General features: G+C 34.2%; 1 protein-coding gene across 1 annotated transcript; it reads right to left on the bottom strand.

Moving 5' to 3' along the window:
- Window positions 1-974: 974 nt before the first annotated feature.
- On the bottom strand, window positions 975-16,352 carry LOC129272176 (neuropeptide FF receptor 2-like). The gene is made up of 2 exons (XM_064107098.1): window positions 15,919-16,352; window positions 975-1,053 (listed from the first exon to the last, which is right to left on the bottom strand). The coding sequence occupies exons 1-2, from the start codon at window positions 16,350-16,352 to the stop codon at window positions 975-977; spliced, it is 513 nt and encodes a 170-aa protein (XP_063963168.1).
- Window positions 16,353-17,508: the final 1,156 nt, after the last annotated feature.

Raw genomic sequence — 17,508 nt, 5'->3', positions numbered from 1 at the left:
TTAGAATTAATGAGTTACTATCTAACGTAGATAGAATATTCCATATGGCGCCGCCAACAAAGTGTCTGAGTAAATTCACAATACATTTAAGTTATTAACCTTCAATTATAATATGCTTTTTCAAACAGACCTGTTCTGTTAAATTGTAGAAAAAAAATATTAGGGTATTTAAAAAAGGGGTTATTAAAAATGACTTATTGCAGAGAGACGTTATGATAAAAATGTGATATGCGCTATAAAAGACATGTTTGTTGTTATTATTTTCTTGTAAAAGTAATTAATTATATTAAGACATTTTTTTATGAAAAAATAGTTTTGACAAATTGGTAATATTAACAATTGATTTCCTGTTTAAATTCATTAGAATAGTAATGTTGTACTTCTCTAGATCATTTATTGATGAAAGGCTTTTTGATAATAATACAGTTACCAGAGTGAATGTAACTACTAGAAGTGGCAGGGTGGTAAAACAACCAGTGCGTTATACAATATAAGTGTGTTAAACACAGCAAAATATTAGTTTATAGTGGGTTTTATTGAGGTTGTTGTATTAAACTTTTGCAACATATATTTCTAGAACGCAAACTATTTTATTCATCATTGTAAATATGTTCATTTTTATTATACGCATATTTATTATTGTAAATATGTTCTTGTTGAGACTCTCATACTCCCGATCGGGGGTCGATAGAGTTTAATAAAATCTTATCTATCTTATCTAAACAGAATTAAAAATAACAACATCACTTGACGCATCATATTCAGCAATATCACAGTCCAAATGTATACTGTTTGGTATGGTATACTACCAATGATTATCGCCAGAGGTGTTCTTACATACTGTATTGTTTTATTATTTGTTTTTAAACCAAGAGCACACCTAATTACCGATGATACATAGAGAACTTCCGGTTTTTTTAATGCAGGATAAAGAAAAGCATAGGTGCCGTGGCTGGGTTCGATCCCCGGACTCTCTATGTATACCCAGGCGCCTTAGACCACTCGGCCACGTCACCTCCTATGAAATCATAGGTTGTATCGATATCTGGCACACTGTAAAAAAAAAAACGACTTTACAGAAAAAACAAGATTTTGCAGAAAGCAATAACAAAATCATTCTGTGAATTCAGAAAGCAGGAATTTTTCTACAATTTAACAGAACAGGTCTGTTTGAAAAAGGAAAAATTGTGTTTTATTTAAGGAAATTGCAAGGTTCCATACACCAAATGCCAATTTCCTGTAATTTTACATGATATAATGTAAGATTACGCAATCTGGAAAGATTAAAGGTGTTCTCGAGACTCTGCTGCAGGAACTTTTTTATTTTAAGGATAAATTTTATAACAGTGCAAATATGATCTTAATCAAATCTTTTGCCAAATGAATCAATATAATTTTGAATGTTATCTATTATTTTTGTTGCTTTTCTGAACAATATCTTAAAAAGTCACCCACTTAAAAGTGTGGCCTTAGTGCAATAACCACAGCAAAGAAGCGATTGGACTACAATAGACTGAAGTAATACCTGTAACTTTCACAGTACTCTTAACTGAACACCTGAAGTAAATCTATGAAAGCTATTGTAAACTAATCCTAATCTAGCTGTCAAATCGAAATCGTGACAGTTTGGAAATTTACATTGAAAGGCTTTTAAAAGTATCCGCATCCCTATTATAACAGCTTTCGTGTTCTTGAATTCACAAAGACTAAGTTTTTAAATGAATCTCAATCTTGAGTGACACGGTCTTGATTATCACGTCATGGCGATGTGATAATGATTATCACGCTAACGTGATTATTTCGCTTCAAGCTCCTGAAAAAGCGGGAGTCATTTATTCAAGGTTCACATTTAAAACAAATTTCTAGTCGAATAATTCAAAATAAAACTTTTTTTTATATTCTGAAAATTTCATACTCTTTCTAAGAAACACGTTAACTTAAAATAAAAATATTTCCATAACCCTTTTTAATGAAATATCTGAAAATAACTCTAAGAAAACGCATGCACCTCTCATTCTTCATTTCTAATCTCTTAAATGTTGCCGATTTATCTACAAATCTCAACAAGTATTCTTAATGTTGCCTCTCAAACATTTTTTTGCAATTTGATGGGGTGGGGGTGGGGCATCAAAGCTATGAGTAAAGTTCTTCATGAACTCTGTTATGGTTTCACTTAAGAAATCAGTCCACTGAGCCAACCTGAACGGTTGAACTGTATCAACTTGAGATAAATAAAGAAAAGGACACCCTCACATGAGATAGAACATCTTTCAAAACGGGTGAAGATCTAATCCATTCCATGAAAGCAATTTCTTGTGCCCACTAACATGATAAAAGTCATGTATTCAACGAAAATCAGGCATTTTAAGGATTTTATTTCAACCCTCTGGTTGTCTTTATAATTACTAGGATTAAAGTTAAATAACGTCCTGATTTCTTGGAAGGATACGCCATTTTTAAGTTCATGGACACGCGCAAGGGCCTACTTTAGATATCTTTTTCAGATTGGCTTAATAACAATCCTTTAAATTTGTCCTCCGTGTCGTGTCTTTTGACAAAAGTCGCTTGTTCTACATTTTCATTGATAAAGGACGTTAATGTCGATCTGAAAATGTTGCAATTCCCTTCAATATGGCGTCTAAAATTTCATATTACACCTTTTCTATAAATTGTAAGTTTCTCGCATGACACGAACAAATATTTTGGAAGCTGAATAAAAAGTTTCTTATAGATATTTTTCGACCATGAAATGAGATAAGAATGTCTAAGAGAAAAAATATTGAAGAAGTAATATATTATGTCTTGCCGACCAGCTAATGGACTTGTATGAAAAGAAGAATGGACTATAGTGGCGGTAATGGGACCAGTAAAGAGAGAGAGTCAAGTTAGAAGGGGGTGCCAAAGCATCTATTGATGTGTCATAAAGACTACCTTGCACCCACGTTGATGTGCTAATTTAATATCAGTATTCGCTTTTTCTCCCTTTTCAAATGAACGCCTGTATATTTAATGAAAAACGAATCACGATCGGCGGAAAGAGCCTGATAGCATTTTGATGACTTGTAGTGATGTGTATGTATTTGAATAAAACTGAAGGACAATATAGCGCGGCGGTAGTGGTCTTTCATAAACCCATTACATGTCACAATGAATGAACGCTCTCCATGCCATAAGATAGCTCAATGTATGACATGAAGGATACTTGAGTGCCCTTTCCCCGAGTATTCCGAAACATTTCTCATGGTTGTACTCAACATCTTTAATGGACGCAGATAATTAAGAAAATGTGTTCTGTAAAATACGGTTTTAGTTTTTTTCCCTGGTGTTATCTATCACAACCTAGGCAGAGATTGGATGTATTAAATCCATTAAAGATATTGAAAGAAACGAAAAAAAGTTGTCTGTAAAATATTCAGATTTCATAAGATGTTTCGGGAGGTCGAAACATCCAAAGAGAGGAAGGTGAGGTGACTAAGAACAAGGAAATAAGGAAGAAGAAGTGGATAAGAAAAACAAGAACGGTATTAAAGAAGAGGAACATGGTAAGTAATAAAAGAACTAGACGAAGAGGAGAAAACAAATAGATAAAAAAGAAAAAAGGAGAAGAGGAAGATGTACAAGAAGCAGAAAGACAGACAAAAAAAAAGAATGAAAAAAAAAAAAACCATGATGACATTAATGCGACATAGGTGACACGAAGAAAAAGCTCAGATCTAGTCAGAACATGACCGTTTACTGCAAAGATATCAATACATATTAAGTATTCCTTCGCGTAAATAATTAAATAATCAAAGAAAAGTATGAGTTCGCTTTAGTTCAATATCAATTATCCAATAAAGATCAAGAAATCTCTAAATTATTAATTCGTTGTCTTTTCCATTACAAAGAAATCCTTATCAGGATAGGACGATAGATATAGATATGTTTGGGGCAAGATTTACAAGATTAAGATTTACAAGATTAAGATTTACAATAATAATATGCATAAAGTCAAATGTATACAAAAAGGGACGAAGCAAATAAATCTGTAGAATCATCCAAATCAGATAACCAATTTGAAGAAGGATTTTCATATTTTCATTCTCTCTGTATACTGATACATATCAAAACATCATGATGACGAACATCGGGGAAGTTGAACGTCAGATCTCTAACTTATAATAAAATGATTTGAAGATCATCAAATAAGACGTCTTTCTATAATAAGATAAGATCCTGGCGGGAGATGATTGGTTGTATCAATTTGACAAGATTTGCATTGAAAGTTTTAAAATTCGTGGAATGTTGTGGCCCAGTGGATTAGTCTTCTGTCTTTGAAACAGAGGGTCGTGGGTTCAAACCCCAACCATGGCGTAATTTCCTTCAGCAAGAAACTCATCCACATTGTGCTGCACTCAACTCAGGTGAGGTGAATGGGTACCCGGTAGGAAGAAATTACTTGAATGTTTGAGCTCATAGGCAGCTCAGCTAAAGTCGGGGTAATAATAATAGCAGGGCCCGCTGGTAGAACAGTTTTCGAAACTGAAGTGGCTACCCTGGGTAAATATACCTATATTATTATTATTATTATATTATAAAATTGAAATTGAAATTGAAACTTTATTTACCACAATCTTCATAAAAAACATACAAATCAAGAAGTATAAATATTTCATTAAAATACATTATAACAAAAGTGAGTATATTTAAGAATAATGGAAGGATCACTGAAGAGTTACAAGGAACTTATAAGTTTGTGATCCTGAAATTAACACAAAACAACACAATTAAAAACAAATGCAGTAAGGAAATACAGAACAACAAACATAACAAAAGTATACAATTGTATATATATCAGTATTACTATTAGTATTAGACTTTCTGCATGAAATGTATTTTTAAATGTCTTTTAAAGCTTTGAAGGGTTTTGCACTGTTTGGTATTTTGAGGGATCTTATTCCAAATAATGGGACCTTTACATAAAAATATGTTGTTTGAGAAAGAATAATGGCCATATATTGCACGAGTATCAGCTGAGTTTCTAGTATTGTATGTATATCTCTATTGGTTTGAAAAATGATGTCAAAATTCATAGAAACCGGAAACATGCATCACACATAGAGATATTCTATGAATAATCAGGTCAATGTTGATTACCATCGACTATATAAATTTATGAAGACCACCACCCTTAAAAAAGGAGTAAATAATATCGACCAGAACGCATTTTGAGTATAAAGGGTGACATGTATACAATGCCTATGCGATTAACTTTTGAAATGAGGGTGTGCCTGTGTGGGTGCGTGAAGGGTTGAGTAAGTGTGTGAATGTCTTATCCAAGTGGTTACAGTACTAGGGTTTTAAAAGAGTCATAGGTTTGAATGATTCTAGGGTATGAATGCCATTGTACGATGGATTTTTTGCTTTAAGTTTACAATTTAATGAGGATTGATGTAATAATCCGTCGGCAGATGCCTAACGCTTGGTTGTTGAGAGAGAGATTTAACGAGAAAGGAAGATAGAGAGAGGGAGAGAGAGAGAAAAAAGACTCAGAAAAGGGTGAGAGGAGAGAGAGAATTATAGAGAGAAAGGGGAAAAGAGAAGAAAGATATATGAAGTAAGAGGATGAAAACCGATGCGAGTGTGTGTAACATAAGCAGACAATTCGAACTTAAAGTGTATATGACAATTGAATTCTAAACGTGTATTGTGTGGGGGTGCGTGTGTGCGTCTTGGTTTGTTAAACAGTGTATGTGAAAGAGAGACAAAGGACAAGAAAAAGAGTATACGGAAAAGTGATAGGGGGTGATGTGGAGAGGAAAAAATTGATTTTCAGAGTGTCTTCCTGACGTGATATAGACTCAGAGTGTCTTCCTGACGTGATATAGACCTCGCAATCTTCTGACGTGATATAGACCTGGCAATCTATGAAAACCATGCAAATTCCCCGGTGAGTCGATTTCCCCAGACGATCACTCAATCATTATTTTGATCCATTTCGTTTGGCGGGTCTTGTGTATAGGAGTCACTGACGGTGAGACCCACCATATACAACCATCGAAATGAGAAGAATGCTTCTGCCAAAAGGTAGCTTTCATTTCAATATGAATAGGGTTACTAACTTTCAATGTTTAGTATTGCATGCGTTAGAAGAGACCATTACTTGAAACTTCGGATGCGCCGATAATTAATTTTGTGCCCTTTGAAATACAAACTTACTTGCAGTGATGGATTTTGACGTAAAATATCGGATTTTAACCTTTTCGATTTAATTTAATTTCGTTTTTTTTTCTTTGTCGTGAAAATTATTTCTGGTGTCCATGGCCCCCAAACCACATCCCACATCTACGACAGTGGTAGACTCTTATCTGTAAGCACCAAGTTGCTTTATAGACATTGGCCAAAAAAGGAGTGATTGCAAGAAGAAGGGACTTGTGATAATGAATTTGACTTTCAGTACTATTAATTATTACGGTTGCATGGACACACAATCTAATCACATTGAGACATATGTCATATTGTCACAAAAAGTGATTAAGAGAGAGAGAGAGAGAGAGATTAAAAAAAAACAGCAGTACCGTGGGTCAGATCGAAAAACCCTGAGGGTAGCACTTTAAGAACTCCTGATATCATAATATTTATATATTATTTAATTGTCACTGCTCGAAGAATCGTATCATAATTTTTTGACATGTGAAAAACTTTGAATATCATATCACTTTCATTTATCAGTATGTAGGGCTTAACTCATGAAGCTGATTCAATTACTTTTTGGCCTTTCTTCTCCATATTTATGTAATAGTTGGAAGTGTTCATTACCAATGATAAAAAAAAATCACAGAAAGGGGATCAAAGAAAAGGAGAACAAATTGGACATGGTGCTCCGAAATTATGAAGGACTAAATACTTTCTGAATGATATATCGCGAGCGATGTATATCAAAAGCATTATTGCCTATTCGAAAATTTCACTAGTGCAACAACAGTGCACGTGATACCTTTTGGAAATGAGGTGTAGACTGCAAAGTGCATCAGGACATATCAAGAAGAAGAGATAAAAAGAGATATTGTCAATTGATTTTTGATGAAAATTCAGTTAGTTTTATCGAAGGAATATTGGTGAAATTGAAGAGCATTATTGCTTGCTAGCGTTCTCTGTGATGTTCAACAGCTTACTTGAAAAGGAAGATGGGAAACATATAAAAAGAGGAAAAGTAGGGTACTTTTCTTGCATTCATATTTTTAATTGTCATACTTTCCAATGCAAATTTCTTGAAATCATGTATAGCTTAAGACATCGAAATGTTGCAAAAGGTAAACGTAAAATACAAGATATTATAAGTTAACTTTCAAAGACCAATTTTTCGATCGGGCTAAAACACGTAAGATACATCATACACCTCCTTTATCGATATTTTCATCTGTTTGATATTGATGCAGACTAAGGGACAAGGCTCCAGATAAATCATATCTATTGTTATTTTAAATGGCTATATTGTCAATCCTAAACAGCTATGATATTCCAATTGTCAATACTACAACAAAAGTACCTACATTGGTTAAGGGATCCTCCTCCCGCGCCCTCACCCGTTCGGTCGCTTCGGTTTCTCGCCGAGGATCTTATACTGTCACACAATTAGGCTCCCATTATGATTTTGCCCCCCATCTAAAAAAAACTAAGTAATAAAAGAATAAAAGTATTCCAGCGCACCTGCGTAGTACCCTGTCAGGAAATTATACATCAACCCTCCCCCTATTTTACTATCCACCATGTAAGTCATTTTAAGGCTATGCATAATTAAAATCCGATTATAATTTGCGATGTAGTTAAAGGTTATGCTCGGTTCCACCCTCTAGCATACCGCACGAGGTGCCAAATAGGCGACGTCAGCAACTAGTGAAGTGTACTCTTGAAAATGGAAGATACAATCATTAATGTATAAAAATAGAGGAGATACATTTTTTTATCACACTCGTGTTTTAATACATCTATTTTTCATGGCGTCATACAAACCTTGCCACCTTTATCATCGCTTCTACTAGCACTACCATCATATCATCATTATCACCACCGTTAACATTACTTGTATCACAACCACCACTATCACCATCATCCTCCTCCTCCTCATTATCATTAACATCATGGATAGTGCATGACCTATTTTCATATCGAACATTACCTTCCTGTTACCGCAGATCCTGGTGATTCATAATCATAAATATTAACCTCGTAAGCACGAAGCATTACCATTCAAGGGTGTTAATTAGTCTGAAGGTTTTAACAGACCTGTTGATCATTATTGAAACGATTGCAAACCTCCGGAACCATCTTTGTAGTTTACTGTCACTATCAGCATGAATGTCCTAAGATCCCCGAATGGCATTACTTAAAAAAACATACCCCTCTACCTCTTTTTCTTCACCCCTTTTCTTTCATCAAGTTTTCATGTCTTCCTCTATTTCGCATCTATGGCTTCTTCATATCGCCATTTTGGAATTGGAAGAAAAGGACTTTGCAAAAGAGGTGGATATTTTTCTCCTAAGTTGACCACAAAAGATGACCAAAGAGGAAAACATGTAAGAAATATACCGTTCCCAAAGACATAAAAGATGTGACCTGAGAGTTCATGACTATTTCACTTAACTTTCCAGTTTTCAGAACCGGCAATTAAACTTCACATTCATTTTCGGCTCTCCAATCATTATCCAACGATGATCGACAGCTTTTTAAATATTGGTAGGAAGAAATTAGCCCTGATCATTGTGTCCTTCTACCCCTCTCTTACTTATTAGATTTGCATATTTATCGTTACGGGTTGGAATATCAGCGGACTTTCGTCCTATCTGCAATATCATCCGACTAATTCTTATGTTCTCTATCCGCTCTGTTTCTGCCTCTAACCCACGCAGATACGCCTACACATTTTTTCCTTCCTACCTCAAACCATTAATAACACACACAAATTTCCACATCATTTGTCCTTTACCAATTTACTTAATTTCTATTCCCATTTTACTATCTCATGATCTAATGACAGAGGATGGACCTTCATGTAACCGAGACGGAGGAACCAAAACCATGAACTAATCAAATTAAAAGTAAATTTGATTGTTCTGAAATATATTATAAAGTAATTATGCCATTTCCGTTCTCAAACCTAAGGCCTTGACTGTGAACTATTGAAACTAGGGGTAAAATGAAAATTATAATGGATAAATAAAGCTTAACATGCGAGAACCAAAAAAATACACATGGAAACTGAACTCGTTTCCAACTAGATAAGCGACGTATATAGTACGTATGACTATAAAGGACGTTTATTACAGGACGTTTGACTATATAGGACATATGGATAGAGAAGTATTGATAATCTCCTCTTTCCCTCTCACCTTTTCTCTACGTTTCTCACTCTCTTGCTCCCCCTCTCTCAATGACAGACCTTGCCCTTGTCTCATTTGATACAAACTTCAAGTCTTGACATTCAGTGGGAGGAAACAGAAAGATAATCCGATTTCATTAACACCCATTGAGCATTAATACATTTCCATCAGCTTCATGTTTTGAATCCATTTCATTTGATGCGTGACAAAATCTACCATTTCTGATCCAAAAACAAGATGATATATTTACAGATTTTAAGGACAGAATGGAAATAATTTGCTTATGGATTTGAACCTCAGATTGAATTAGGCCTTCAGGATACCGAGGCGATGTGAAGATAGCATAGACCTACCGCCTAGGGAAATTGAAGTGGAGCACTAACCGGCTGACATAGGGACATATTATACCTTAATATCTCAATAAGAGTTAAGCCAATTCCTTTCAACATAATTCAAATTTGATCTTAATGTAACACCATAAAAATTGGCATTAAGTTTGCTGCGCAACGAGGCTGGTAGCAGATTGTATATTGTTTGCAGAATATGGCTCTATAAACGATAAAATAGGAAGCGCCAAGTTACGTGGCTTGATCCAAATGGAATAGAGTATTATATTTCCTAATCATTCTTCATCTGACATCCCTTCCTACACTCAGTCAACTTGTCTTTATTTTTATTCTCACATTTTATAACATTTATGACATTGATAGTATCTTAATGATTTTTTTTACTCTCTTTGCATTTATCACCCCTTCCTATGGTCGCTGTCTATGTTATTGTATGCTGAGAATCGTCCCTTTTCGATTCGAAGTAGGCCTGCAGGTTCTTTTTTTTGCGAGAGCCAATTAACAAAACAAATCGAATATAAAGAGTACTCATGCGATACTCATAAAAAGAAAAAACAAAAAACAAATATCCTTTTTAAGACCCCTATCATGTGCTGTTTATTAATGTAAAAGTTGAAGTACACCATGATCCAAATTTGGTTTTAATGAAAGGATAATAAATGAAAATTTTACGAAAATTCATCCAAGACTATTACAGTTTGGATAATTTCATAAGTTTTATTTTGTATAATGATATGCGAGTAGCTATCCCGTTTGTCATTAAATGAATAATAAAAAAATCCAAATTTCAATGGTTAGCGATAACTTAAAATACTTTTATCATTGGAGCAAAATAAATAGCATGTATGTTGTAATACTAAATGCATAGGTAAAATAATTCTAATTTCTTCAGCGAAGTTATTTCACGGAATTCATATCTCATTTTGTACGGGGACTTCGTATATTACGTCATAATACACAAAAACATAACCCGTTTATCCTTTAATAGTCCTTCGCTAAACCTTCATTCAAATATTTATGTTTCGATTTTCCCTTTAAATAAAGGAATATGGGAGATATCAGTCACATTGATATCATTATTAAAATTGATGAGAAATTTGAGAAAAGTGCCAATATACTTAAAAGTGGTTAATAGTGTTCGCAATTGTTCTACATTGATAGTTATGCTGCATTAAATAGAAAAATATACACTCACTGTATTTCTAACGCGCGAGTTACATCAACAAAAACCACACCCATCACTACACTCTAAAAACACTGAGTAAAATTCTACCCAATATCGAGTAAAAAGGGAACATGCGTGTTTGCTGGGTATTTTTTCACCCCATATTGGGCTATTTCAACACAACATTGCGTAAAATTTACCAAATATTGGGTATCTTTTTACCCAACCAGCATGCATGTTCCCAATTAACCCAATATTGTGTAAACCTTTTTTAGAGTGTAACACACGATAAACATCACTTTATGTTTCCAATGATTACAATCAAATTTGATTGTATAGTTCTGAAAGACCGTTCAATGTTAATTCGAATTATCCTCATTATGAAGAAATAATCTGATAAAAGTGATAACATAACCACATTACAACGCGTTTTAGTAGGATAATGTAATCTAGAGTAAACCGGTAATGAGAATTAAAGCCCAATCAGCGAAATTTCGCATATAAACATTCACATTCGGATGTAGTGTTGTACGAAAGATATTTTGTTAAGCAAAAAATTGCAATCAACTTAATCTATCACTGTTACTGAAATCTTGGTTTTACTTGTTTCTCAGTTTAAAATTGATGGATATCTGTTTTAATGATATTGCGACGTGTGGAGGTCTGTCGAATGGAGTAATGTTAACAATCCTGAAAGATCGAAGAGATGATGGCTCAACTTGTCTGCGATGGAGATGAGAAATCCAAAGATTTCTTTGAGCAAAACCACCCTGATTCAATATTTGACTATCTACGCTTATTACCAAAAGGAAACATGCATTAGGAGAAAAGAAAAACCTTTTGAAATTAAATGCAATAACGAAACCGTAGAGGCCCGACACAAAATGATTCTGTTGTAGGGTACCCTATAGTCAAACCATTTGGACTTAATAAAAAAAAAATTATAAAATGCTTTTCGAGTAAGCATGGGCTCTAATACCCCTTTCATAAACCCAATAAAACACAATTATGCGGCTAATAGCAGCATAATTTGGTCGTAAAATCAGAGGAGGACAAGAGTTATCCGCATTATTCTGATGCTGCTATTATCCGCATAATAGCGGCATCGGGACAAGATTTTGAGTTTATGAACGCAATTTTCATTGAATTATCCGCATTACTCTTAGTAGTAGAGCGGATTAGCTCCAAAAATCACAACAATTGTGCAAATTTTGACTAAAGCATAAAACTTTCACAAGTATTAGTATATGCCATAAGATTTATTTTAAAGATGGGAGGTAAATTTATAAATGCCATTTTCGGCCGTTGCCATGGCAACGGATTAATTTCTCCAAAACAACATACATTCCCATATAAATGGTAAATAAACATGATATAGATGACCAAAATGATCATTTTCAGGCTCCCGATTGAAAACATATGAAATTTAGAAATATTCAAGATCTTTAAGATAGTTCCAATTGGTCCGTTGCCATGGCAACGGCTTGTTTTTCCCCAGAAAAATAAAAATTTTGATTAAAAAAAGTTGTAGAATATGATATATCTTTAATTTCCCCTAATTTTACAGTGCTTAACAAAGATATTTTGGTGGCTAAATGTGTAAATTACATCTCAAGCCATTGCCATGGCAACCAAATAACATCTAATTTACAAAAATAACATGGTTGTCAAGACAATGGATAGGTGGAAAATACAATTGGAATTGACTTAATCTGTATGCTTAAGTTTTGACCCCCTCATTTGAACAAAAAATACAAAATTGTTCTGCAGGAGTTCTTTATAAAGATAAAATATTATGTTGCTTTGGAAATGCTTGAATTGAATTTAAAAAGGAACAATTTTACAAAGGGCCCGTTGCCATGGCAACAGCTTATTTCCCTCTAGAAAGGTAAAAATATTGATAAAAATGTAGAATACATGTACGGTATGATCATCATACCATTTTCCCTAATTTCAAGGTACTAATCGAGATGTGTTTGTGACTAAATTTTATAAATATAACATCTTAAGCCATTGCCATGGCAACCAAATAACATCTAATTTTTTTTAAAGTGGATGATAAGGTTAAAAACAGGTGAAAGATACAATGAATATTAACTTAATGTGCATTCGTAAGGCCTGACCTACTCAACTAATTTGGGGGAAAATAATACAGTCAGTGTTCTGCATGAACTAATTAAAATAATAAACATTGATGTTGCCTTGGTAATACTTGACTTCAACGATAAATATCAATGTTCCAAATGGCCTGTTGCCATAGCAACGGATCATTTACCCAAGAACAGTAGCAGTTTTGATTTTTAAAAAGGACTGTATAATCTGATTTTTCTTTCATTTCCCTTAACTTTAGGGTAAGAATAGATAAGTTTGCTGTTAACATGCAAACTACATATAAATCCATTGTCATGGCAACCAAGTAACATCTAATTTGAAAAAAAAATATAACATGGTTGACATGATAATGGGCAGGTGGAAAATGCAATTTATAACAATTAACTCAAGGTTTGACCCAGTCATTTAATTTTGAACAAAGATTACAATGTTTCGCATTAGTTCATTAGAATGATGAAATTTGAGGTTTCCTTGGTAATGCTTGAAGTTAATGATAAATATCAATGTTGCAATTGGTCCGTTGCCATGGCAACGGCTTGTTTTTCCCCAGAAAAATAAAAATTTTGATTAAAAAAAGTTGTAGAATATGATATATCTTTAATTTCCCCTAATTTTACAGTGCTTAACAAAGATATTTTGGTGGCTAAATGTGTAAATTACATCTCAAGCCATTGCCATGGCAACCAAATAACATCTAATTTACAAAAATAACATGGTTGTCAAGACAATGGATAGGTGGAAAATACAATTGGAATTGACTTAATCTGTATGCTTAAGTTTTGACCCCCTCATTTGAACAAAAAATGAAATTTGAGGTTTCCTTGGTAATGCTTGAAGTTAATGATAAATATCAATGTTGCAAAGTCAAACCTTATGTAGATTAAGTAAATCTTTACTTTACATTCCACCTGTCCATTATCATTACAACTGTGTTAGTTTGTTTTAAAAATTATATCTTAATTGGTTGCCATGGCAATGGCTGAAGATGTTATTTATTTATTAACATCAAGCATATATATGCTTAGCTCCCTAAAATTGGGGCAAATGAAATAAAAATCAGATTTTACAATTTTTTTGTTTATCAAACATGATACTTTTCTGGGGGGAATGAGCTGTTGCCATGGCAACGGGACATTTGAAACACTAATATTTATCATTAAATTCAAGTATTAGATATTATCTGGTTGCCATGGCAATAGCTTCAGATGTTATTTATACATTTTGCATCAAACATATCGATGTTTAGCACACAAAGATTAGGGGAAATGCAAGAAAAATCAGATTCTACAGTCCCTTTTTTAATCAAAACTGATACTAAATGATCTGTTGCTATGGCAACAGGCCATTTTGAATATTGATATTTATTGTTGAATTCAAGTATTACCAAGGCAACATCAATGTTTATCATTCTAATTTAGTTCATGCAGAACACTGACTGTATTATTTTCCCCTAAATTAATTGAGTAGGTCAGACCTTACGAATGCACATTAAGTTAATATTCATTGTATCTTTCACCTGTTTTTAACCTTATCATCCACTTTTAAAAAAAATTAGATGTTATTTGGTTGCCATGGCAATGGCTTAAGATGTTATATTTATAAAATTTAGTCACAAACACATCTCGATTAGTACCTTGAAATTAGGGAAAATGGAATGATGATCTTACTGTACATGTATTTTACATTTTTATCAATATTTTTACTTTTCTAGAGGGAAATAAGATGTTGCCATGGCAACGGGTCCTTTGCAAAATTGTTTATTTTTAAATTTAATTCAAGCTTTACCAAGGCAACATTAATTTTTATCTTTATAAAGAACTCCTGCAGAACACTTTCTGTATTTTTTGTTCAAATGAGGGGGTCAAATCTTAAGCATACAGATTAAGTTAATTCCACTTGTATTTTCCACCTGTCCATTGTCTTGTCAAACATGTTATTTTTGTAAATTAGATGTTATTTGGTTGCCATGGCAATGGCTTGAGATGTAATTTACACATTTAGCAACCAAAATATCTTCGATAAGCACTGTAAAGTTAGGGGAAATTAAAGATAAATCATATTCTACAACGTTTTTTTAATCAAAATTTTTACTTTTCTGGGGAAAAACAAGCCGTTGCCATGGCAACGGACCAATTGGAACTTTCTTGATGATCTTGAATATTTCTAAATTTCATATGTATTCAATTGGGAGCCTGAAAATTATCATTTTGGTCATCTATATCATGTTTATTTACCATTTACATGGGAATGCATGTTATTTTGGAGAAATTAATCCGTTGCCATGGCAACGGCCGAAAATGGCATTTATAAATTTACCTCCCATCTTTAAAATAAATCTTATGGCATATACTAATACTTGTGAAAGTTTCATGCTTTAGTCATAATTTGCACAATTGTTCGGCTAATCCGCTCTACTATAGGCGGCTAATTGGAGGATATGTTTTATTGGGTTTATGAAAGGGGTAAAAAGTTGTTATCAACGCTCAAATGATTATGTTTATTAGATTTTATTATTTGTATTCGCTGCTTTCTACTCAAGATGTTGAAGAACTAAACCATTCACGTTCATCAAGTGTTTTGATAAAAGTGTGCAAGAGGTCGGACCTGGTGTTTTTTAATAGCAAAAATTACCAATGACATTCTCAAATCTTGGAAAAAAAAGTATATTTTAGTAAGATATGAAGATCTGAGGAATGTAAATAACCAGCGAATCGCCTTTATTTCATTTCCTCGGAAGAAATAATAAAAAAAAACTGTGATATGAAAATAAGTCATATAATTTAATACAGACAACGAATAAGTAAGATAGAAATGAGGACACAATATACAAAAAGAGATTCAGGCTCAAAGAAGCAGTTTAAATAATAAAGGGAGGAAAACATGATTTAAACTCGATAGTACTTGTAACTTCACAAAGTGCAAAAGTGGGACTTACCTTTCTAGACCAATGATCATCATTGTAAAGACAGAGCATACAGGAGAGATGACACCAACATAGGCAGTTAACCGACACAGAGCATCTCCTAGGTTCCAACTATCACTGATATGGGCTAGGATCTGAAGAGGGATGAGGAACACGACCGTGAGAAGGTCAGCAAGTGCTAGGTTAGCCAGGAACAGACAGGTGACGTTGTGAAGACGACGGCTCTTGACGACAGCGAAGATGACAAGGAGGTTGCCTGTCATCCCGACTAGGAAGATGATGGCGTACATCGTGAGGACGGGCACGTCGATCACGAGATTCAGAGTGGGGTCGTAATCGTACGATGACCATTCTTCGTGGTAATCGTCGTCCGTGGCGTTCATGGTTGTGCCAAAGTCGTTAGAGAGTCTCGGCGTCGTGGAAATGTACTGCGCGATAGAAGCCATGATCTTGGTTAACAGTTTTAAGGTAGTTTTTATGATATTCTATTAGTTCATTATCACCATGACTACTCGGAGGTGATGGGATGCTAAAGCGTTCAAATATGAAATAGAAACCTTTCCGCTCCTTTATCTCTACAATTCGTTCCCGCGAAATATCAAGCTATATGTTCATGGAGAAACACAAAGAGTTAAGATGGGGAAACAAAACTCAGGTGCATTTTTAAGATATCTTGTGCAAGGGGGCAATCCAGCGTAAACCTTTTTCTTCCCCAGGCAATATTCCTGATGTAGAGTAAGGGAGAGAAAACACGCTTTGATATCCTTAGCGATTCGGAAATGTCTTGAAACAACCAGATTATGTCATGCGCTATATCTATTCCCCTTCTTCCTATGTATTACTTTGTCAAGCTGAATGAAGCGTAATACGTTTTCAATTCAAGATCCCGAGAAAGGAAAATGTTAAATCCGAGAGAATATAGTCAAATTACTCCCGGGGATTCTATAAAACTTGTTAGCAGAGACGGTGTATAATAAGATGATTCGAATGAGCGCGTGATCCGCCGTGGTGAGATACAATTCCAAGTCTAACTGAGATAATGCTTACAACGTCCAACGGAAACCAGTATCGAATCGTAGAGGTATTTGGTCATATGGCTTTGGTATAACCAGTTGTCAAATTCACTATTTTGAGATATCCATCCGCTATCACCGACTTCACTTAAAGAAAACCATGTCAAAACTAATCTTGCAAATGCATATTCAACGATCAACTAGCTTTAAACGAATGCTTTTATGAATTGCTCAAGACAATCAACCATGAAAATTTCAAGGTTTATCTGATCAAATAGAGTCTGTATAATTTTTCCGTTTCGGAATCTGTTTTTTGTTTGCCTTTTTCTCTTTATGTCTCGTTTTGACCTTTTCTTAGTGAAGTAAGAAAAAATAATAGCCTAGGCGAGGTGCCTTGATGCATGCATCCGTCTCTGTTTCCAACAACAACCGCACGCAACGGTGTTTCTATTAGGAATAAGCTGCAGTTTGTGGAATTGACGACTCGACATCTCAAAATGAGAATTATGGTGAACACCCCTCTTAAAGTGCGCGCGCTTTTTCACTGCTCTAAATTATATCGATATCGTCTGGCCAATCGCTCATTCAT

The sequence above is a fragment of the Lytechinus pictus genome, chromosome 11, assembly GCF_037042905.1.
Source record: "Lytechinus pictus isolate F3 Inbred chromosome 11, Lp3.0, whole genome shotgun sequence".
Classification (NCBI taxonomy): Eukaryota; Metazoa; Echinodermata; class Echinoidea; order Temnopleuroida; family Toxopneustidae; genus Lytechinus; species Lytechinus pictus.
This window is presented reverse-complemented; position numbering and strand designations above follow the sequence as displayed.